Source organism: Dreissena polymorpha, chromosome 13 (genome assembly GCF_020536995.1).
Source record: "Dreissena polymorpha isolate Duluth1 chromosome 13, UMN_Dpol_1.0, whole genome shotgun sequence".
Taxonomy (NCBI): domain Eukaryota; kingdom Metazoa; phylum Mollusca; class Bivalvia; order Myida; family Dreissenidae; genus Dreissena; species Dreissena polymorpha.
The window spans coordinates 31,948,154-31,973,971 of NC_068367.1; the positions used below are offsets into that span (position 1 = coordinate 31,948,154).

Consider the following 25,818-nt stretch of genomic DNA (forward strand, 5'->3'; position numbering starts at 1 on the left):
TAAGCGTTTATTTCGTATTAAAATATGCTTTATATCTCGACTTGACTCCCCGCATATGTTCATAGTGAAGCTGTAATTAAGTCATCCCGCTTAAAAATTTCGCAGCGAGTAAAGTCGAGATATAGAGCAAATATTACCACGAACTAAACGCTAGTTTTTTTCTTGCTGATATTGCTGGAAAGTGAGCGGAAAGTAATAAAGGGTTTAAAACGGCAAAAAGTACCTGCCCCGGCAATGACGTCGCCATCTTTACTTTCACGTGATAACCCCCTCTGCTTATTGTGACTACACTTTTAGGAAAGTCTTTAACATTTCAAAGAAAAAAACATTACCCTTTCACTTTCTGTTCAACAGTATGCGAGCGAATGGCAGACGGCGTATTCCTATTCTTCGGGGTCAAGGACACGAAGTCCCTAGACATTGTGCAGTCGTTCACTCGGACCTTCCACATGCCCTACCTGTCCCCTAGCACCTCCGTGTGGACGGAGAAGTCCGCCGCGGGGTTTGAGGTCCACATGAAACCTGACTATACCTTTGCCATTATTGACATGATACTGTACTTTGGGTGGACGAAAATACACTATGTGTACGATTCAGATGAAGGTAACTAACGCATTTGAATAACATTATTTATTATATACATATTTATTTACGGTGGATACATTTTTATTTTATTTAAATATTGTCCGCTGTTGTTTTGTTATATTGATATTTCTACAACAATCAATAATTACATGCTCATATCATATATCCCAATTCAAAAATCAGAGAACATGACATCCGTTCCTAATACTTTTACAAGTCCAATAAATTTGCTAGATTCTCTTTAAAATTTGACACAAATCACTATTTTTCCGCTTTATGGAGTCTTAAATGGCCTTTTAATGATGTATCAGCCAAGCTTATTGATTGCTTGCCGTGAAGCTTTTTTGGTGTAAATGTTAACCGATTTACATTAAACAGGATGTTTTTATGTCTCAACATCATTTTTTACCGGCGGAATGAAAGTCTTAAGTGAAATTCATCTTGAAAAATCGAAAAAGAGACAGAACAAGATGACCATGATGACACTTAACGCCCACCTCAGTACAAGCAATGACATCTTTGACAGTTGAATGGTGCAGTACTAGCAGGCTAATCAGGGACGGCATTTTCCGTTTTATGGTATTTTCCGTTTTGAGGAAGTCTCTTATTAGTGGAAATCCAGTCTATGCGGAAAGTTTTTCCAGAGTAATGTAAAAATGGACGGCACTTTCCGCCTAAACTAGATGTTTGCTTAGAAGAGACTTTCTTTAAACAGAAAATAACATAAAAGCGGAAAGTGTCGTCCCTGATTAGCCTGTTGCATACTGCACAGGCTAATCTGGGACGATACTTTACGCACATGCATTGAACCCCTTTTTCACATATCAAGACTCATTTGATCCTGCTGTCCTAGAACGAGGCTCGTATTTAAACTGTTTTACAAATTTACAATTCGCGTGCGTAAAGAACTTTCCGCTTTATAGGAATGTTTTGTTTGAAGGAGGTCTATTTTAAACAAAAATCCAGTGAAAGCGGGAAGTGTTGTTCCTGATTTACCTGTGAGGACTGCAAATGCAAATCTGGGATGACGTTTTACGCACATGCATTATGTCCAGTTATCCCAGAACGCGACTCAAACGGCCTGAAAGTGTATGTCACACACTAAATGTTAATGAAAAATTGCATCCGAAAGAAGTCTATATTGCCCCTGTCGTCACAGAAATGGCTTTTTTAATTATTGCAAAAATTGATAGTTTGATGTGAACGATGATTATAGGCCTTTTAACTGATATATGTACTAAAGAATGCCAGAGCAGCGAAGAATTAGCTTTAAATATAGGCTGATAGCAGCTGCCGCCAACATATTCAATCTGCCCCAGTCTAGAGTTTGGCATTTAATTACGGTTCTTAAGGTGGTTATGGCATGTGGGAACATTTGGTGTTTTCTACTTCTTTTCTGCATGAAAGACACTTACGTATTTCTGATAAACAAAAGTTCAAAGAAGTCACTGCAAAATGCGTTGTTAGTGTAATTGGAACAATAAAATGGCATTTCAGTCTAAAATTCACTTAAGGGATTTTCTCCAATATTAGCTCTGCTTTTCCGAACACTCAACTTAATTTATATTTTATACATTTAAAAAGAACGATTTTACTTACAAAACGGCATTGTTTGAAACAAAATTAATAGAAACATCTTATTGAAATGTAAAGAAAACACATACATGTTTAATTTTGATGTGTTATTCCCCTAGAAAGAAATAACTATTAAAATGACTCTTCATACGAGAGATTGCCAAAATAATAATGAAATTCTAAAAATGATGGAAGTTGAACAGATATGAGGTCTTTGTGGCTTTTCTGAACAATGCATTCTATCAATTAATTTCAGATATTCCCGCATCAATTGCAAAACAAATGAATTTGTTATGAAATAATAGTGTCGGGAATAATAATGTTTTGAAGTTGTTTCTAAAGGAAACAAATGTCGAATCAATAGTAACTGAGAAGGTGGTTTTTTTTTAATAATAATATTTGAAATATTGATTGCTTAGAACAAATCAGAAAAAAATTGTCTCTGAGCTCATGTTTTTTATTAAATAGAAAGCTAATTCCTTAATGAGAAATATAGGTTTAAATAATGTCATCCATAATGATCCTGTTAACGTATCTGTCTTCATATTGTGTTATTCCATGCAAAATATGTATATTAAGATATTATATATAGAACAGTTCGATGAAATATATTAAACATGCATTAAATGCCTGAGTAAATATTCAGGTCTCCAGCATATTCAGATGGTTCTGTCAGCGTTACGAGATGTGTCAGAAAGCGGTGGGAGTGATAGTCACGTGCACGTTCTCGCGCGAAGAATTTACAACGTAGAGAACGCGCATGACGAGTTACGTCAACTTGACAGAATGGACCCTGACGTCAGTACCGACAAGGTCATTGTGTTTGACCTTTCGTCAGAATTTGCCTATCGGAACATACTACGTCAGGTAATTAAAACTCAGCCAAGCTCTAATGCATGTGCGCACGGTGTCGCCCCAAACTGCACAGGCTAATCAGAGACGACACTTTCCTTTATGGAATAATTCGTGTAAAGAATGTCTCTTTTAAACAAAAATCCAGTTCATGCGGTAAATGTCGTCCCTGATTAGCCTGCGCTGAATGCACAGGCTAATCTGGGACCAAACTTTACGCACATGCATTAAGCCGCTTGTTCACAGACCAACTCTCTACAATGTACCGTAAATTATTCAGATACCCCTTTGATTTCTTTTAAGAAGAGGTTTTAGAATCTAAAATGTTTGTCGAAATAAATGGTTAGGTTCAACCCATAAAGTGCCACGCATAAACAGTAAGAAGATTGTCTGAATGGGTCTCTTTCTAACTTTTTATAGAATATTTTAAAGACTGTAGCTATAAGCACTTATATTATGCACATGTTTTCATTAATTTACGTTTTTTCCGTCAAATCAATAATTAAGTTTATGCCGAACAACATTGAAATCACCCCCGTTTCTGCAAGATAACATTATTTATAAGAATCGTATTTATCTTACATAAGATGTATACATAGTTATGATTTTACACGGATAAGGTTTAAAATAATATTACTTTATAAATCAGGGCACGAGACTATGACACGTAGGTTTTACGACATAAAACATATTATTAACCAAATATTGCATCGCACACGTTGCTCTTCTTTCTTGATATTCAAATGATAATCAAACAACTTGTCCAAAGTTACATTTTAATCATGATAGAATCGAAAGCTTGTAAAAAATTATTATCAATCTAACTCAGTATCACTTTGTACGGAAAATAAATGGAATATTTTAGCAAAACCGCATGTTTCTCTCTTCATTTATTGCTGAAATGTGGTCTTTACAATTAGATAACCAATCGTATGTCTCTCGGACAGATAAGCAGAATGTAAAAGGAAAACTTACAGTCGTCATGTTATTGCAGGAAAATTTTTAATCAATTATAGAAGTAGAATGAATTGTCATAATTTCTGCACTGTTTCGCTAGGTTGTAGCTATGCTGCCAAATCTATCATAATTAATTAAGAATGCATCAGTTTAACTACACAAATTACATCGTGTAGTTTTGTCAGACTTACGCAGAATTCAAGCATTGTTCGGTCGGGAGTAGTTCAAGATCGACAATATAAAAAAAGGCCCAGATAATTTGCAGTAACAATAAATATAATGAGCTTGTCTTCGAAATCGAGATAATAGAAACAACATGTCCCGGTGGGACATATAACTGAAGATAAGCCAGACAACCAAACCGATTAGTTAGAGCCTGATCGATGTTGGTAGGGTAGTAACTGACTGAGTTTGGGGAAATAAAATGAGACGTGTTCTGAGAAAACGGGGCTTAATGCATGTTCGTAAAGTGTCATCCCCTATTAGCCTGTGCAGTCCGCACAGGCTAATCAGGGACGACACTTTCCGCTTTTATGGTATTTTTCGTTTAAAGGAAGTCTCTTCTACACGAAAATCCATTTAAGGCGCACAGTGTCGTCCATCATTACCCTGTGCGGACTGCACAGGTTTATATGGGACGACACTTTACGCACATGCATTATGCAAAGTTTTCTCAGAACACCACTAAAATATTCGTGATGCAATCGTTATCAATACATTGTTTGTGAGCTTATAAGGCTCTAAACAAACAAAACGTAAGGTATTCTGGGGGAGTATTACTGCTAACTGTAAGATAAAATAAATGCTATGGAGCATATATATTAATTGGTTAAAGAGATGTATTTATATTAAAAGTCATTTATATATGTGAATGGCTAGTAAAGGGCATGTAAGGCTAATAATACAAATAATTAGAATAAAGGTATGTATGGCTTGGTGGACGCGTGCCGGATATCATTTATTTCATACACATGTCGGATATCATTTATTTCACAGACGTGTCGGATACCATTTATTTCACACACGTGTCGGATATCATTGAATTCTCACACGTGTCGGATATCATTGATTTCTCACACGTGTCGGATATCATTGATTTCTCACACGTGTCGGATATCATTGAATTATCACACGTGTCGGATATCATTGATTTCTCACACATGTCGGATATCATTGATATCACATTTCGGATATCATTTATCTCACAATCGTGTCGGATATCATTGATTTTACACACATGTCAAATATCACTGATTTCACACACGTGTCGGATATCTATGTTTTCACATGTGGGATATGATTGATTTCACACATTTGACGGGTTTTATTGATTTCACACACGTTTCGGCAATAATTGATTTCACAGCCGGTATTGCAGTAACATAGTATCTATAAACAATGGCATTTTTGACATAATGTTCCACGTAAAGATATAATCTTTGATCGACTCAAAGATGCAGACGAAAACAAAATTGATTGCGCTGTCTTCCGACTGAGAAAGAAAACCAGCCTGTCCCAGAGGGATAAAACGGGAGAAACTTCACTCATGTCTTTTACATTTTACGAAAATTGGAATATTAATGGTTTCAGACATTTTAGGTCTGGAATAGACTACCACAATCTATTTACTTTACCGGTTTCTAAGCTTATATTGAACTCCATCAATTGAGCCTCTTTCTGGGAAAACTCCACTTAATACATGTCCTTTAACAAATCAAGCGGAAAGTGTCGTCCTTGTTAAGACGTGCGGACTTCAAGGCTAATTTGGGGCGACAGTACGTAAATGCATTAAGCCTGGTGTTCCCCGATCGAGCTCTATTTCTTACATTAACCGATCATATACCCGCGTCCGTTGTTATTGTTGATAACTCGGTGTATGCACATTGAACAATGAGCTGTTTGTGTCCAAGCTTATCTTTGGAAATCCAATATTGCTAAAACGCATACGTGAGCGTAACGTAAGTATACAATATTGAAACAAATTAGTTAAAAAACATAATATGATTAATTGTAGTGTTCAAGTCGTGTTAAAATCGTGCTCAAATTTTATTTTGATTTGTTACATATATTGTTCTTTCTTTTTATTTTCACGCATATGAAACATATGCCATCTAACGTTCAATGGTCATTTTTAATTTAATAACATACACATGTATGGCGAGTTTTGTTTTATTTACACGCCCGATTCATTAAAGTGATTATGTTGTCTTGTCTGCGATAAGTTGCTTTAATAGATTTGCTGTTGTATTTGAAATAATGGATATTTTTCATTTTCTTTCAGATTCCAGAAGTAGGAATGAATAAAGGTGGATACCAATATCTTATCGCAACATTGGTAAGAATGCCCCTCTTCTTTAACGTCTCTATGTTGGCTGAAACATTATTAGTTCAATTAAAAGGACAGGGCATATCTGACAAATTTACATATTGCATACATGAAGACCACAATGTGATTTTTTTTTAAACGCCTTCGACATAATCCATTAAGTGCAAAGAAAAGCCATAACTTTCAAATCAAAACTGTTTAGCAAAAAAAAAACACAAGACGTATACATTAAGATTTTTATATGTATTTACTTCATACATAAAAGTACACGGTTTGAATAGATATACGGATATGATATGATTGAACCTGTTAACCCATTTATGCCCAGTGGACTCTCCCATCCTTCTAAATTGGATCAATTTATTTCCAAAATTAGGGTTGTCAAGTATATTTATTTCTATATTTAGAATATTTCATAAAGAAATTCATTTAAGCAAACAGCGCAGGCCCAGATGAGACGCCGCATCATGCGGCGTCTCATCTGGGTCTACGCTGTTTGCAATGTCCTTTTTTCAGGACGCTAGGCATGAATGGGTTAAACAGGCCAATCAAAGAGGTTTTCCCCACACAACTTTAGCTACAAATCACATAATTGACTGGCGAAGGACATTTGCTACCAACCCATTTTCGATCAATATAACTAAAGACAAACACATATTCGTGTACCTAACTTTAATAGAATCCAGTATATATTCATTTTGCCTGTATCACTGTCAAGTATTTTTCTTGTGTTGTTGTTTGTTTCGCATACTGCAAAACTTCGCTTGTTTGTGTCAAAATGTACATGTCATTACACATTGACAATTGAAACAAATTAGTAATTATTGAAGAATAGACCCAATTCCTTCAACAACATACAAACAGAAGTCAAATGGTAGTAGATTAAAACATTTTGCCAAATTCGTGTGATAACTACGTAAAAATATTATGTTCGAAATGCATTATTACATTGTGTAAGTGAATAAGGACTAGTCAAACGGAATTTACATAATTCTGATATACTTCTACCATATGAATTAACAAAGCTATGTGAATCGTATGCAAATGCACAATCAGAACTACGGACCACTTATCAATGCTGACGTAAGGTATAATTCAGTTTGTTGGAACGGTGTCTTAACAATACCATGACTTGACATTTTGAAAATAGATAAATGGTCGCCAATAGAAAGCATTAATCTCAGATTGCTTTAATGATATTGCATGAATATAAAATGCATACTCATCAATCGTCCCACAGATTAGTTAAAAACGTGAGAAGGAAAAACACATATTAAAGTTGATAAAGTTTGTAACAGAAGCTCTAAAATCCGGAAACAAATATTTTTGTCATTTACACATTTTGCACTTCTGACAATTTTTGCACTCTTAAAATATGTATATTCAAATGGCTAAATTTCTTAAGGGATATATATTACTTTTAATTTTCACATTTTCAGTGTCCCTTTTTATTTTTCTTGCATGCAGTGTTTCCTTGCCAAATGATGCTTTTAAACCTACACCTAAAGCGTGTATGAAGGACTTGCCAACTGAAAAGTACATCAGATTATAACTTCAAGTATGTTACGCTCTTACAAAGTGTGTTGCCACTAACAACGTGTCTAGTGCTTAAGCAACGTGTCTCGTATAATACAAACGTGTCTTTAACATAAACAACATGTACGTGAGTCATCTTACAACGTTTCTTGTACACTTTAAACGTGTCTAATACTCTAACAACGTGTCTTGTTAAGAAACAACTTTTCTCGTTGACTTATAACGTATTGTTTAATTACAAAGTGTCTAGTTCAATAAGAACGGATCTTTTTTTCATAGAACGTGTCTTGGTCACCTAAACGTGTTCTGTTTACTCTAACAACATGTCTGATGTACTGACAACATGTATTGTTTACTATTAATGTGCCCTGTGTACTTAAAACGTTTGTCTGTCACTTACATCTTGTCGTGTTTACTAACAACGTAAATTGCTGACAAACAGCGTGACCTATTTTCTAACAACATGTCTTGTATAGTTAAAACGTGTATTGTATACTTACAACGTATCTTGTACAAATACGTGTCTTGTATACTTACAACGTGTCTTGGTAACTTACATCGTGTCATGTTTACTAACCATGTAAATTGATAAATTATAGTGTGTCTGGTTTACTTATAGCGTGTATTTTTTACTAACAACGTGTCGTGATATTTTACAACGTGTATTTTACTCTTTCAACAGTTTTTCTATTCTTACAACGTGTCTTGCTCGGATGCAGCGCGCCCTGTTAACAACAGCGTTTCATGTACACATGTAACAAATCTTGTTCACTTACAATGTGTCTTGTACACTTTTCGCTTATTGGATTTTCGCTAAAAAGAGACTTTCTTTAAAGGAAAAATACCAAAAAGCAGAAAGTGTGCGGCTGCTTAGGCTTATTGGCGATAACACCTTACACACATGTCTCTGTTTACAGGACTTTGCGCACCTGGACATGCGGCGGTACATGCACGGAGGTGTGAACATCACCGGGTTCCAGCTGATTGATCTGCAAAGCAAGCATCTCGCGGACTTCATGAAAGACTGGGGCGGGGCTGATCTGGGGCGAACATACCCGGGCGTTGTACCAGATAAACTGACGGTAGTCGTATTATGGATATGTTTTGTGTATTGGGTAGAAAGTATGAAGTATTGGGTATGACAGATGTAGAGCGAACATACCCGGGCGTGGGCCAGACAGACTGACGGTTTCTCGATTATTTTAAACCTATTTATTATAGCTTGATTGAATCGAAATCCTATGGCTGGTTGAAACGCGGTTCTAGTCAGGTTCCTATGTAAACTATGAAAACTAGAACACGTGTCTTTCGAAGACATATGAAAAACGCACCCACAGTAGGGATCGAACCCGTGACCTCCAAGTCGCTAAGCGAACACCATATCCACTACGCTACGGCGACGGTATAGCAGATGTAGGGTGAACATACGCGGGCATTGTTCCTTTCGAAGTCACAGCATATCTATGATTGATGTGTGTGTTTTATAAATATTCGGTTTGCCATTTTTGGCCGAACATTTCTGGCTTGGAAGACCTGTAGTCAGTATAAGCCTCGTTCTGGGAAAACTGGGATTAATGAATGTGCGTAAAGTGTCATCCCGGATTAAGCTGTGCAGTCCGCACAAGCTAATCAGGGACAACTAGTTCCGCTTTTATAGTGATTTTCGTATAAAGGACGTCTCTTCTTTTTACCGAAATCAAATTTAATTGGAATGTGCGTCGCTGATTAGCCTGTACGAAGCACATTTTTTTATAACGTGGCGAAATTGTCAATATGCATGTTTCTGGCTTGTGCCGTCTATCTGTCTGTCTGTCTGTGTGTCTGTGTGTATGCCTGTCTGCGTGTCTGTCTGTCTGTCTGTCTGTCTGTCTGTCTGTCTGTCTGTCTGTCTGTCTGTCTGTCTGTCTGTCTGTCTGTCTTCTGTCTGTCTGTCTGTCTGTCTGTCTGTCTGTCGTCTGTCTGTCTGTCTGTCTGTCTGTCTGTCTGTCTGTCTGTCTGTCTGTCTGTCTGTCTGTCTGTCTGTCTGTCTGTCTGTCTGTCTGTCTGTCTGTCTGTCTGTCTGTCTGTCTGTCTGTCTGGTCTGTCTGTCTGTCTGTCTGTCTGTCTGTCTGTCTGTCTGTCTGTCTGTCTGTCTGTCTGTCTGTCTGTCTGTCTGTCTGTCGTCTGTCTGTCTGTCTGTCTGTCTGTCTGTCTGTCTGTCTGTGTCTGTCTGTCCGTCCGTCCGTCCGTCCGTCCGTCCGACTGTCCATCTGTGTTTCGGTCTGTCTTTGTGTCTTTTCGGCCGTCTGTCTGGTAATAACATGTTGTGGTTAAATATCTCATTCACTCAACCAACATACATTTCTCCTTTGTATTCATGTGTAATCACATGTGCACTATTCTCACGTATGTATACTCCTTTTAAGCACGATACGTTCCTCGCCGTGGACGCCAGACACGTGAGCCTCGTTCTCGAACAACAAGGCTTGATGCATCTGCGTAAAGCGTCGTCCAAGATAAGCGTCAGCAGCCAACGCTAATCAGCGACGACTGTTCCCGCTTTTATGATTTTTTTCGTTTAGCGAAAATCTAGTTAAGGCCGAAAGTGTCGTCCCTGATTACCCTGTGCGGACAGTTTTTTTTTCAGAACGCGTCTCATGTCATAACATGCGCACTTATTATCTGTTTCAAGTATGAGGCGGCTCTAGCTGTGGACGCCATCCACGTGATCAGCCAAGCGCTACGAGGCATGGTGAAGAGTAACTCTAAGATCTTCCAGTCCACGTTCCGCCGGGGTATGGTGTACAACTACAACCGGACCAAGGGCATACCCTGCACTACCCAGCCGCCGGTGCCCTGGATGCACGGGGAGGCCATAATGGAGCAAATCAAGATGGTATGCCGGCTTCCATAATTCATAAACAAGAAACATCTTTTGAACAAGATATACGGCGTTGGTTCAAATTGGTTTTAGTTGTTTAAAACGAGTGTCAATAAATCAATCAGATCAAGAAGACAGATGATTAATGTCGGGTTTGTTTTTTCTTTGTCGCATATATTATATATAAGCTATATATAAAGTTTTAGAACTGTAATACGACATTTTGAGTGTCTCTTTTTTCTTCACATAATTTATTTAACCATGGTATTTGGCATCCACAATCAAAGTTTAAGAAAACAATTAATAATTAAGGATTCTCATACATTCCAAGTGCTCAAGCCTATATCTGCCCCCCCCCCCCCTCCCCCTGTCGTATAACCATTTTATTACACATTTTACTCCTATGAACCTTAATATTGATAAGGCAAGATAAGATTAATTTGGTATACAAATTCATTACATATGCTTTCGTGACAGAAAATAAAGAATATCAATTGGAATTAAGAAAATATAAGCACACAAGTGTTGTTATCTCTACTCAGAAAAACAGAACAAATATAAGTTGTTGTTTTTTATTAATTTGTACAAAAAACAAAGGTAGATGGATAAAACAGAGTTTCAGCAGTGAAAATATCTACGATGTATCATTTATCATAAAAAGGTTAAAAAAAAGTTTCACCAAACAAATTCTTAGTTCCAGCTTTATTTGCAAGGGTACCCTCGTTGCATAATTGAATATGCCATAACGAAACTGCAATTGAACATTTAAGATGTTGCATCAATTTATCAAACATATCGCATTAATGTACAACCATCATAAACGTCTTAATAACATGTAGTTTATTATAGTAATCGTAAGCAATCGGGTCCGAAATAGTTTGCATGGATCAGTTTATATTTCTCACCTTATTGATTTTTAGAATAACATAGTTTTCATATATAAGAGTTCAAAAGAGCAAACGCCAGTGTATATATGTAAAAATGATGGATAATTCATAATCAATTCATATCGTATAAAACACTTTGTTTTCATGGTATCTACAGATAAGGAATGAAGTATTTACCAAAACCTTCGAATTTAACATACGTTTTCTATAATATATACGGGATGGGGAATTTTTACTTGGAAAATACATTGACTTGTCCATATTTTTTGTAATATATCCATTTACAAAACTACTATTGGAAAAACTCTAAAATGAGCTTAATAGGAAATAAACTGTGAATAAAATAGTCTGCCCCTCACAGTAACTGGTCTCTACTAGTAACCCGGAACTGGTCTATGCAAAAGCGTATCATTGAACTATTTACCACAGAGGCATATTAGACTGAGATTGGAATATAATAAAAACATATATCCAACTTGCGAATATCTTTTAAGCTTTACTGCACAACAAAGATAGTTAAACAGTATTTATGATGATTTAACACTTTTTTAAGTCAATGAAGAATATTTTCTTTTTTTGCTTAGTTTAGGTATGTGTAACAAATAGGAAAGCCCGGTTATTTGTTTCTTGATTGATGTAAATTTAGGTGAAAACGTTGGTAACACAGCTACGCTGAACATTAAAACTAATTTTGGATACACTCATTAGCACGAAGTTTATTATGACGAAAATGATGCGATACGAGCCATGCACAGAACCAACCGATCCGCTGTGCGGGGGTTGAGACTACTCTTGTATAATATTGCTATGTGATGTCTCTTTGGCATCTTTCCCTTACAAAATCATAATCTTATAATAATCCGATCGCTTCTAAAAATGAAGCACTATGTGAATTATTGTGGGACTTATGCATATTTACGTGTCACAGTTACATGAAGGCCATTCGATGTCACGATTGTTCAGTTTGCTTTCGTCGCTTGATATGTCATTCTGGACAAAAGAGTATTATTTTAAAGTGCGTATAAAACTTGATTCGATCCTTATGTATGTACACTATCCTAGTTTCACTGCATGGAGAATTGTAAAGATAATATTGTCAGATAATTGTTATCAATAATTATCAACTAATTGACTTAATCTAATGAAAATGAAAAAGCGTTGTTGTTGCTATCGGTTTTCAATAACAAATCTTAAAATGTGAGAATGTATTTTGTTAACTAAATAAACCAAAACAAATGCATACTCAGTCGGTATTTAAGACTACAGTATTTCATGTTTCAGCTAGATTTTGAGGGCCTCACGGGACGAATCAAGTTTAATGAGGACGGATTTAGGACCGACTACAAAATGGACGTTTACACGGTCGGCCTTGACAGCGGACCCTTAAAGGTTTCTAAACCTTTAAAACATCTTCTTGTAAACTGGTCTTTAGCAATGTGTGTAAAGTATCCACCCGGATACAATCAGAGCACAAACTGTCCTCATATTCTGGATATTTGTTTAGAAGAGACTTCCTTTAAACGAACAATTCATTAATGGCGGAAAGTGTTGTACCTTATAAGCCTGTGCGGTCTGTTCAGGCTAATCTTGAACAACACTTTATGCACACGGATTAAGCTCAGTTTTCCCAGATTCCGGCACAATTTTTATTATTAAAATAAATTTGCCTAATATCAAACCGTCAGTAACATTGCTCCTATTGCGATGAGTTATCATGATTTGTGCAGGCATCTCGCGACGATTTTTCCATTATTCAATACCATTTGTTTGGTCATATAGAACAGTAGTATCATTCTATTATAGTTTAAACAATGTTATCGTCCAATATATAAACAGAAAATACGAGATTTAATATTTGCGATGACGTCAAATTCACAATAATTATGTTTTCTAATATCAGTCTCTTTCTGTGAAAACTGGGCTTAATACATATTCGTAAAGTATCATCCCAGATCAGCCTGAACACTCCACACAGGCTTATCAATAATGACACTCTCCGCCTTGAAATACTTCTTATAAACAAATAATTCAATAAAAGCAGAAAGGATCGCCCCTTAAAAGCATGTGCGTACTGCACAAGCTAATCTGGGATGACACTTTACACAACTGCATTAAGCCCAGTTTTTCCAGAACGAGGCTCTAATATGTTCCAGATAGGCCACTGGAGCTCCAGAGACAGGTTCAAAAGCCTGTTTCGAAACGAAGAAGATTTGATCATAGAGAACAAGAAAAAGCCAAAGATCGTTGTTTCGATTTTGGTAAGATAGATTGAATATGTTCCTTTTTGTGTATGTTTTATTAAAGCATTTTAATTGTTTAAATAATGATTCAGAATTAAGCTATTCTATTTTAGTCCCGCTCTGAGAAGGCCGGGCTTTATGCATGTTTGTTAATTGTCGTTCCAAATAAGCCTGAGCATTTCGCACAGGCTAATCAGGGTCGACACTTTCCGCCTTAAGTGAAATACCCTAAGAAGTGACTACTTTTGAACGATGCATTCCATAAAAGCGGACAGTGTCGTCCAAGATTAGCATCTGAATATTATGCAGGCTCATTTGCAACGACCCTTTATGTGCATGCATAAAGCCCCGTTTTCCCAGATCGAGGTTCGTTTATTAAATGACTATTCCAGTCTCCACCCTTCCTAATGGAAAAAACCGAGGATAAGTCTGGAAAGCCTCTCGTTGGAAACGCAAAATACGAAGGTAAATAGCGCTGTCGGATCATACAAAATTTGACGACGTGACAAAAGGTACGAACATCTCAAATGGAAAATAACACTTGTTGTACATTCAGACCCAATAGTTTATATTAACTGTCAACCCAAATGTGTGAGGAGTATTGGAGACCATATGGGTGGGAAATGCTTTTTAAACAAATCACCAAGGAGAACATGTAAACACACTGAATATAATAAGCAACAAATGTTACTTTCCAACCATATACATATGTGAAACACATTATGACAAAATTTAAAATATTAATAAGTGAAGGTAACTTCTCAACCAAATGACAAACTTTAGGCAAACTGGATACAGATCAAAGGATTTTTGCCTACTTTCAAACCATAAAGGTAGCAAGTACTTTTAAATCAAATGAATAAAATGTTTAACGAACGAGTGTATAAACAAAAAAATAAGAACAACAAAATGGTTCTTTGTTATTTCTATGGAAATGGATCTCCTTGGTATCAACGTTTTTTTAATGCATTTAACGTCTCGATAGACATATCAAAACCAAAATGTGAAACACTCTATGTAATATAGGTAACATTCTATCATGTTGTTTTGACATTCTACCACAAGTAGGTCACATTCTACCATGTGTAGGAATTTTTCTACCATTACTAGGTTACATTCTATGTCTATGTCTAGGTTACGTAATGGACCTGACCGAAAAGGTGATGACGGAAATGAATAGGTTTGAGTATTACATCAAGGAGGTGGAAGACCGCCAGTATGGAAGTTATATTCCTCAGAATAATTCCTGGAATGGAATGGTTGGAGAGTTGTTGACAAAGGTAGGGTTCAGACTTGATGTTATCTTTTTAACCCATTTATGCCTAGCGTCCTGAAAATAGGACATTGCAAACAGCGTAGACCCAGATGAGACGCCGCATGATGCGGCGTCTCATCTGGGTCTGCGCTGTTTGCTTAAAGGAATTTCAGTAAGAAATATTCTAAATATAGAAATAAATATACTAGACATCCCTAATTTTGAAATAAATTGATCCAATTCAGAAGGATGGGAGAGTCCACTGGGCATAAATGGGTTAAACTTAAGAATGTATGTTTGCGGCGTTCTGGAAAAACTGGACATAATGCGAGTGCTGAAAGTGTCAGCTCATATTATCGTGTGCAGTCCACACAGGCGAATCACGGACGACACTTTCCGCCTACACTTAATTTTCGTTTAGAAGAGACCTCCTGTTTTCAAGACATACCATTAAAGCGAAAAGTGTCGTCCCTTATTAGAATGTGGGGACCGTACAGGCTAATCTGGTACGACACTTTAAGCACATGCCTTTAGCCCAGTTTTCCCAGAACGCGGCTTATATTTAGTTGCACAGTTCCGGATATCATTTATATCAATAATATAAGCATCAGAGTTAGGTATCTTGACAAGTGTGCAGCTTGTCTTTTTTTAAAGGAAATTCTTAACCTGATAATAAACATATAATAGATTAACTTGTTGAACGAAATATTCTGTGTTTTAAAGAACCCGTTGTTTTCAACGTATACATTTAGATCACTGATGTGTCCGACTTTAAAGTAAGCATTGCGCTAGCTGTTCAAGAACGCACGATTTCAGATTCCAGAGATAACGACACATTCTGCGAGTTTAAATTTCCACAAAAGAATAACGTTTTCCTTGTAGAAAGCCGATGTTGCCATAGCGCCATTAACAATTCTTTACGATCGAGAAAAGGTTGTGGACTTCAGCAAACCTTTCATGAACTTCGGTATAAGCATAATGATAAAGAAACCGGAAATAGTAAAACCCGGTGTGTTCTCGTTCATGGAGCCTCTGGAAATGAAGATCTGGATCTGCATTGTGTTCGCCTACTGTTCGGTCAGTGTAGGACTATTTCTTGTAGGGCGGTTTTCGCCCTTTGAGTGGCAAAATTCCAACGCCGGACCGGACGACAATCATTTTGGTATCCAGAACGCGCTATGGTTTTCGATGGGAGCACTGATGTTACAAGGCAACGATGCTTGTCCAAGGTGGTTTGAATATAAAAAAAGAGCCTCGCTCTGGGAATACGGGGCTTAATGCATCTGCGAAAAATGTCGTCCCATTTGCAGTCCGCACATGCTAATCAAGGACGATACCTTCCGCTTGTTTGGTATTTTTCGTTTAAAAGAAGTATATTCTTAGCGAAAATTCATAATAAGCGGAAAGTGTCGCCCCTGATTAGCCTGTGCGGTCTGAACAGGTTAATCTGATCTTTACACATTAAACCCCGTTTTCCCAGTTCGAAACTAGTTCGTAACAAAATCTTTAACAAGGAGCCATGCATTTCATTTAACCAGGCTTTTTATGGTTTATTTCATCATCGTCATCCATAACTATTATAAGTGAAGTAATGTACCTCTCGCCAATATGTGCTGAAATTATAAACGTTTGGAATGTAAATGATATTCTCATTTTGTATTGTTTAATATTTCGAATATGTATGAGTCTTGCTCTGGGAAAACGGGGTTAAATGCATGTCCCACGTGTCGCCCCAGATCAGCATGTGCAGTTTGCCTTAACAGGAATTTCTTTAAGAGGAATATACATGTAATAACAGTGGAGAGTGTCGTACATGATTAGCTGTGCTAAATGCACAGGCTCATCTGGGGCGACAATTAACGAGCGTGCATAAAGTCCTGTATTCCATCAGCGAGGATCATATTGCCATTGTGTATTGTTTCAAATTGGAATATAGTTTTTAATCCACCGATACACTTTCTTCAAACGAAATATTTCTCTATGTGCCTCTCTGCAGATCTATATCCGGGCGCGTGATCGGCACGTGCTGGTGGTTCTTCGTGCTCATCATCATCTCTTCGTACACCGCCAACCTCGCCGCCTTCCTCACCATCGAGCGCATGTTCACGCCCATCAACTCCGCAGACGACCTCTCCGTGCAGACTGATATCAAATACGGAACGCTCTCTCAAGGATCATCATTTGACTTCTTTATGGTATATGCCCCTCCTTATTGTAGGTTACAGTGGGTTATACGTATCAGCCTTGCTTTGGGATAATATGCCTTAATGCATGTTCATCAAATGTCGTCCCAGATTAGCCTGTGCATACCGCACAGGCTAATCAGAGACGACTATATCGGTCTTACATTCACATGCATTAAGCCAGGTTTTCCCAGGTTTTAATTTTTGCGTAATACCGTAGTGTAGCTCAGTAGCCGTTGTGAATATTTGAACAACTAGTGTAAACCGTAACCAATCGTTTATCTTATAGAAATCCAAAGTTCCTACTTACCAAAGGATGTACAACTACATGACAGCGAATCCTTCAGTATTCGTGAACGATGTGAACGAGGGTATTGAAAGAGTGAAGAAATCCAAGGGTAAATACGCTTTCCTGCTGGAGTCGCCGACAAACGAGTACGTGAATAGCAGAGAGCCGTGCGACACCATGAAAGTTGGGCCAAACCTCAACTCGAAGGCGTTTGGCATTGCGACCGCCAAGAATTCGCCCTTAAGGTAAACCATTTTTAGTATCTGGTCATTTTGAAAAAAATGCAAATTTGACTTTTGGGAATTTCTTTTCATATTAGGATTTTTGTTCCCAATTCGCTCTGCGAATAGGTCTGTTAAACAGACGCAATGATTCGGCTGAAAAAGATCAGAAACCGATTTCGAGGCATTCACAATTCTTAATATAATGTTTGAAAACCATTAAAAAATTCATGATTGTAACTTAATATTTATATTACATCGTATATTACACCCATTTTTCATTGGCTAAGCACGGTCAAGTAGTCGCTGTGTATTTCCCCATGTTGTGCCAGTGGCGGTTCATATCTAGTCAGAAAAGACGTTCTAATAAAAATTAGAGTTAAATGACGTCATGGTAATAACAATTTGCGTACGCACAGGCCACATAGACTAGAGTTTCGTTTAGGAGAGATTTCATATAAACAAACAATCCATAACAGTGTTGTCTCTGCCTATGCGGACTGCACACGCAAATCTGGGATGTCACTTTCCGCAAATGCATTAAACCCCGTTTTCCAGGAACGAGGCTTATTTCTTTATGTTTTGTTTGCATTTCGCAGCGAACAAATGAACCTCGCGGTGTTGATGCTAATGGAGGAGGGCGTGCTGCCGAAGTTGAAGATCAAGTGGTGGAAGGACAAGGGCGTCTGTGGGAACGAGGGGAAGGTGGGTCAAGCGAGTGTGCCGGTGTTTCAATCTTAATATTAATCTAAAAGTTTACGTTATATGCGGCAAGCGTAGCTCCAGACCAGTCTGCGCAGTTGCGAAGTCTGGTCAGGAGCAACACTGCCCGCTATACGTGAAGGTCCAGTGCTTTAGAGACAAGGGGATCTGTGGAAACGAGGGAATGGTGGGTTTAGCGAGTGTGCCGGTGTTTTAATAATGAAAATGAGATTCTGTCAAAGGCGCACAATACCAGTCGCACAGGCTGGTCAGGAGCAACCCTGTCCGCTATTGGTTTATAATCAAGTGGTAGAAGGAGAAGGGAGAGAAAGCCTGTATGGTTAAAACCTCGATCAGAAAGTACAGGGTCTTTGAAAATTAAATACTGGTTCGTCTCATGAAAAACTGTGGAGTGTCTCAATAAGCCATTGTCTTTTAATCCTTTTCAACTACAATAAATACGCTAACATTAGTTTAATTAGCGTTTTTATGACAGAAATACAAGTGTATGTTACTAGTGCGATCATTGACAATTATTGTCATACTCGCAGTCTTAAATACGTTCTTTGACAAAAGTGCAAACGCTCAAAATCTAAGTTGAAAAAGTGTTCATACCTTAGTAATTTATTAAAAACGGGTTGTACAAAGGTAAATTTTCAAGAGTTTGTGTTATGCTCCAAATGATTCACAAGTGTAATGGGTCTTTTTAAAGTCTAATGTTATACATGTTACTTTTTCCATTTAAATGTCTCAATAACGTATATTTATTAATTATGTATAAGACCTATTTTCGCACGACGCGAGTCAAATGTTGGCGATTTTTACACTTATTTATAGGATTCCTCAGGTAAACGCGAGCTATCACTAAGCAACGTTGCTGGTGTCTTCTACATTCTCGTAGGAGGGTTAGCGATTGCTGTTGTTATAGCCAGCCTGGAATTCCTCTGCTCAAAGACGAGGTTTCTCGAGACGGTAAAAAGGGTTTGTATGTTTTGATTTTTCGGCTTATGCAACATAATCTCTGCTATGTGTGTGTGTGTTTTCCGAAGTCTATGAGGTCCTTCCGCGCCTCAGGATGCATTGTCACGGTCGTTAATCACGCGCGCCACCTCTTTTTTGAGATGTATTAATAAATGCGCAAATGCAACTTCCTAGAGGGCGCTCAGGCCCGGTTGTTAAGAAATTTCTTGGATAATTTTACAGGGTGATTAGGTTTTATATGTTTTTCAACATATTTCGCATTATTTTTAAAATCGGGCAATGTAGTGAGTTTCAGCGAAGAAGATTAATTCATCCAAAAAATGTACAGAAACATACATTCTCAAACCATTTAAAAACGGGAGAACCGTGTGGCATGGTGGAGTTTTAAAAGCATTTAGATGAGTTTTTCCGAGAAAATTTCCATTCAATTAAATCGCTAACGGCATCAAACGATTGCATACAACATACATTAGATGCTGCATGCACAAACATATTGGCTTCTTGCCGACGTAGTAGATCATTTTGCGTTTTTCCAAAAGAGATGGAGCCAATGCATAGGATATGGCGCGAATGATAGGAGGTGGCGCCAATGATAGGAGGTGACTCCATCACAGGATGTATCAATGAAAAATCGTATCGCTATGACATTATCACATGACTTACATTTGATTGGCGATGTTATTTGTTATATTTAATTCATTTTCCAAAGTAAATACGAAGGCCCAAATCTTTACAGAACATAAACATATTCTATAATAAATAAGATGTTGTTGTTTTTTAATAAATAAGTGATCAACTCAACTACGAAGTCACCAACATGAATAAAACATACTGTACGATATATGCCAAAAATGTGTAATACTCAATAAAACCAATAACTTAATGTTAAACATTATCAAAATAATTCATCGACAGCGATATGTGTATACAGTATGATAATTCACGAAATAAATATAAGACAATACTATTTCTTGAAACGACTATTTGTGTCCCTTAATCCAAATTCTTAATTCACTAAAAGGCCAAGGTCGACGAATCTTAATTAGGCTCATATATGTTGGTTGCTGTTCTCACTATCAACTCCAAAAAAATAAAGATAGCTCGGGTTTTTTTCCGTTAACTTTTTTGTATAATACATGTTAAATGTTTATATCTTATAAAGACGAACGTTTAAATCCATCAATACATTACCGGTATTAGAAAACTACTTTTTCTAATTAAAAAAAGCACGCGACTCAAATGTGCTGAAGTAGTCAACTTACGAAAAATAATGTTAGTCCTGTAAACATAATAGAAACCATAACATAAAATATTTCACTTCAAAATAGCTATAAATGTGTATTGGCGCCACCTCCTAATCTGAGCGCCACCTCCTTGGCATTGGCCCCATCTCTTTTTTTTAAAAATGCAAATTTATATATTAATGTTTTTGATAAACGCATTCAGTTGTACAGGTTCAAAGCAATCGTTTTATGTAATGAGCGATTTAATAGGCTGGGAATTTGCTCGTCACACAGGCAAACGAAATCGTTTTTCTTTAACGAATTCTACCATGCTACAACTTATAAAGGTCCTCAAGTTTGCAAATGGGTTGTGATTGTATGTTTCTGTACATCTTTGGATGAATGTATAATCGCTGAATCGCACTATATCGGCCAATTTTTTTTAAATAATGCGAAATATGTTGAAAAAACATATAAAACCTAATCATTTAGTAAAAATATCCGTTAAATTTCAAAACATCCGGGCCTGAGCGCCACCTCGGAAGTAGCATTGGCTCATTTATCAATGCATCTCAAAAAAGAGGTGGCGCGCGTAATTAACGGCCGTGATTGTGTATGGACCCGAAGTATGTCCAAGCACTCCTTCCTACTGAACTTTCTAGACTAACGAAAGTTGGGGAGAATTTTTTAATTAACCCATTCATGCCTAGCGTCCTGAAAAAAGGACATTGCAAACAGCGTAGACCCAGATGAGACGCCGCATAATGCGGCGTCTCATCTGGGTCTGCGCTGTTTGCTTAAAGAAATCTCTGTAAGAAATATTCTAAATATAGAAATAAATATACCAGACACCCCTACTTTTGGAAATAAATTGATCCAATTTAGAAAGATGGGAGAGTCCACTGGACATAAATGGGTTATAGCTTCAAGTTCCAGCTATTTAGTGGTTACTGAAAGATTTTTAATTTAGGTGTGATCTTGATTTTTGGGGAGAAAGCCGGAGTACCCAGAGGTAAACCGAACTCTCCAACCAAACTCACATGCTTCCGAGAACGGGAATTGAATCCTGATCGCCTAGGTGAAATTCGCGTGTACCAACATTTACGCTAGCCTGACAGCATTTAGGGTCGATTACTTGCACGTGAAGGAAATTACGTTTTATACAGATTTAATTTCTGTATACGTCATGACGTACTTTCAATGAACGTACAGTTTTATTTAACGAACATCCACATCCACATTGCCATATGTAGATACCGGCACACTGCATACACGAACACTGAAGCTTTGCAAATATTATCAGGAGAGAGAATGTTGGTTCCGTGTTTAAATTTCAAGAGATGTGTGTAACAAAGCCTCTCAACTGTATGTTTTTGTTGTGCTTTTTTTGCAGACTAATTACATGAAGGCCACTGAAACAGTGACAACGCTGTTGAGCGCTTCGATGACCGAGAGGGAGAACGGTGATCTAGACAGCCGAACGCTTGGTGCGAGTAACCACACTGATAGACAGGAAACCTCTGTTAGTGGAGTGCTTGGGATAAATTATTAATGAAACTATAGAACTAGTAGCAGGCAGGAAATTCTTTAGGTTTGCTTGTATCTGAGCCGCTTCGTTAGATAATGGGTCTTATGTAATATGCCAGCGTATCTCCAGACTAGCCTGCGCAATCTCGCATTCTGGTCAGGAGGTAAGCCGTCCGCTATTAAGTCACCCAAGGTTTCGTGGTCACATTAGTGGAAATGGTAGGCCCTGACCTGAGGCTGGGCTAGAGCTTCGCTGACCGTATGTGGCATAAGACCCCTTTTCGCATGACGCTGGTCGAATGTTTATGAAACTATTCAACCATTAGCTGGAGAGAAATTACTCTGACCAACAAAAAGAAAGAAAATATGACATACCATCTTTTGTATCACGATCCTCCCTCCCCGCCAAACACAAACAAAAAAAGTATACATACATTATATAGTTGTTTTCTTTTGACTTTTTGACTGGCGCAAGACTTCATTCAATAGTCTGGTCTATTTCAATTCTCGTAAATCATTATTCGTAGTTTAATAACTTAAAGCGTAACCTATGTTTATTCATCGCCAATGAAATCTGAATTGAAAGGTGTGCGTAGAATGTATTGCAAAGCGTTCTTTTGAAGAGGTCAATTACGTGGTATAAACTTTTAGTTACATTGCATATCTGTGTGCTTACTCGTAGTTTAATTTTCCGTATGCGCCAGGCTATGGATAAACGGGGCTTAATGAATATGCGTTAAGTGTGGTCAAAGATTAGTCTGTGCAGTCCACACAGGCTAACTAGGGATGAAAATTTCCGTTTTATTGAAGTCTCTTCTAAACGAAACTCTAGTTCATGCGGAGATTGACCGGACTACACAGGCTTATCTGTGATGACACTTTACGCACATGCATTTAGCCCGTTTTTCCAGAGCGTTACTTATATACGAGCTTCGAACGTTTTTTTTTTCTGTTCCAGTTTAATTACTCAACAGAGCCGCCGTGTATAGGCTTCGAACAGTTCACCCGCAGCCAAACAGAGTTGTGACAAGCCCGGTGTGGCGTCACGAAGCATCAAACAGAAGAAAGACGTCACTCGAAGTTGACAGATCGACCATGCGTTTAGCTCGAGACTTACATCGAAATGGGCTAGAGTTTGGGAAAAAACACTTATCTGTTGGTCAGCGTTGTTTTTACCTACCGATCAGATGTTTTTTTTTAAAGTTGTGGGGGTGTCCGGATTATACCTATTATGCAGTTGCCACATATTGAGTTGACAAGTCGGGAGTCTGTATATTTACAGGATACATCTGCCAATCCTATGTTACGCATCAGTCAATTGACAGAGGACTATCTCTGGAACATTGTAGGACCCGTATCGAGTGGAAATGGGACTTATGCCATTTGCGGCCTGTATAGCTCCAGACCAGCACAGACAGAAGCTACCATGTTCTCTAAAAAGTCACGCAAGCTTTCGTGGTCTATTTAACGGACAGTGTAGCTCCTGACCAGACTGTGCGAAGGCTGTTCTGCAGCTACGCTGACCGCATATGGCATCATATTCCTTTTTGCATGATGCGACTAATTTTTTAATTGACTGATTATTGCACGCATTCTTTAAACACGTTACTTAAACACATTGGCAAATAGCTGTGGACAAACGCAATACTTCGCAGATCGACGTCCGTCAATTGACCTATAATTCACTAAATCGGATTTGCAGATAACTCTTGTTAAACTTATCGGATCTTTAAAAGGTTTCTTGGTGCAGATTTGTCTTCCTGTAAATTGTTGTACTTCCAACAGCATTACACTATCAATGGTTGTTTGTGTTGACATCGGAACTAGAATTGTCACATGTGACCCTGAAAATATTGCATCAAAAGTGAGTGGATAAGTACATACAAAGAGCGGAAATGGAAATCTGGTGTCAAGTACATGTATTTAGTTGAAAGCGCTGAATCTGTATCGTAGTGCAAGATCCAAGTTTAAACATACCTGTGAATTCGAATTGTTAAATGTTCATGAGGAATAGTAAATACTAAAACATGTACGATGGCCTTTGGAGGATGAACTGGACAAATATGTTATTTATCGGCAACATTTCAGTAGGAGACATTTCAGTGGGACGAACTATAATTCCAGTTTTGATTGCGAGGTATGCAATATCATTCGGACCAATTCTTTGATGGTGTCTGTGCGCATTCTGTTACGACTTATGCAAATTTCGTGTTATAATATCGATATTGCGTTTGTTTGTGTTTAACATTTTTATTTCATAAAATATTACATGTACATACTGTTCCAATATAGACGTCTTCACAAGTGTTATGCATATGCAAATAAATCTAAAACAAAATGAATGTCAATTATGTGGGCTTGATTATCACAAAAAGCACGCGGCAATCGTGAGATTAATATACATGTATGTTCAAGATGCCAATACAACTTCACATGACTCTCGTTTGGGTAAAACTGGACTTGATGCATGTGCGTCAAGTGTCGTCCAAGATAACCCGGTCCAGTAGACACTGTCCGCTTTTTTGTTATTTTTCGTTTACAGGAAGTCTCTTTTTTCTGTCCGAAAATCCAGTTAAGGCGGAAAATGTCGTTCAAGATTAGCCTGAACGGACTTCGCAGGCTAAACAAGGATACTTAAAGGGGCCTTTTCACAGATTTTGGCATTTTTTAACTTATTCATTAAATGCTTTATATCGATAAATGTAAACATTGGATCGTAAAAGCTCCAGTAAAAAATCAAGAATAAAATTAAAAAAAGGAAAAGAACATTGCCCGGACCAGGTTACGAACCAGTGACCCCTGGAGTCCTGCCAGAGTCCTGAAGTAAAAACGCTTTAGCCTACTGAGCTATTCAGCCGAGTACACGTAATTGACGTGTTTATACCTTATATAAGCAATCTTCGTAGTTTCAAAAAATTTAACGACAAAAACAAAACTGTCCAAATTATTCAATCGTTTCGCGTTGCAACGCTTTATAATTTTTAGGTTTTAAAATCGTCAAAAGATGCATATAATGGCTATATAAGACCATGGTAAATGTTCAGTATTACTGTTTCCTCACAAATATCATAACTAAAACGAAAATTTGCGAATCTGAAACAACTTTTTTCAATTTTGTCAATTTACCAAAGCGTGAAAAGATCCCTTTAAGGCACATGCATAACATCGAAGTGCTTCGTCGGACTGTACAAGTTTGTGCGCCCGCGGTGATTGCCTCTGAATCGGATTTAATACAATAAATTTGCCAATCATGCACAACGATTGATCCTGGACGTTTGAGCGAGATCCACCTACGGCAGTTCAGCAACATGGAAAACATCTTTAGACTTAAGGTAATTCAACTGTGGAAGATTTGCGAGATCAACCCAGTTATTCGATATAAAACCCATTCTTTGAATATCTAGACAGACAGACACACGCGGTGGTTAATGGGGAAATTAAAATCTTCTGACTTGTAAATCTAGTAAAAAGTGTGTACATCATAAATATTAATTGATAAAGTTTGGCTGGAATGATGATTGCCTGTGTTCACATTCTGCCCGTAATACGAAAGCAGTTATTGTATCATATTTGTGATATGTGTGTACATTAGGTTTTTGCGGCCAACTTGGCGGCGATT

The 25,818-nt window shown here is 37.6% G+C and overlaps 1 protein-coding gene across 1 annotated transcript in view; it reads left to right on the plus strand.

The window, feature by feature from the left end:
• Positions 1-23,889, plus strand: part of LOC127854556 (glutamate receptor 2-like) — a 35,670-nt gene extending 11,781 nt beyond the window's left edge. Inside the window, exons 3-18 of the mRNA XM_052389621.1 lie at positions 355-603; positions 2,807-3,027; positions 6,251-6,304; positions 8,749-8,913; positions 10,503-10,706; positions 12,860-12,967; positions 13,732-13,836; positions 14,211-14,283; positions 14,953-15,098; positions 15,956-16,302; positions 17,070-17,268; positions 17,546-17,790; positions 18,366-18,471; positions 19,306-19,440; positions 22,066-22,194; positions 23,158-23,889. Of these exons, the coding sequence (XP_052245581.1) occupies positions 355-603; positions 2,807-3,027; positions 6,251-6,304; positions 8,749-8,913; positions 10,503-10,706; positions 12,860-12,967; positions 13,732-13,836; positions 14,211-14,283; positions 14,953-15,098; positions 15,956-16,302; positions 17,070-17,268; positions 17,546-17,790; positions 18,366-18,471; positions 19,306-19,440; positions 22,066-22,194; positions 23,158-23,226 (2,555 nt within the window). The 3' untranslated portion in view covers positions 23,227-23,889. The remainder of the gene's footprint in view (positions 1-354; positions 604-2,806; positions 3,028-6,250; positions 6,305-8,748; positions 8,914-10,502; positions 10,707-12,859; positions 12,968-13,731; positions 13,837-14,210; positions 14,284-14,952; positions 15,099-15,955; positions 16,303-17,069; positions 17,269-17,545; positions 17,791-18,365; positions 18,472-19,305; positions 19,441-22,065; positions 22,195-23,157) is intronic.
• Positions 23,890-25,818: the final 1,929 nt, after the last annotated feature.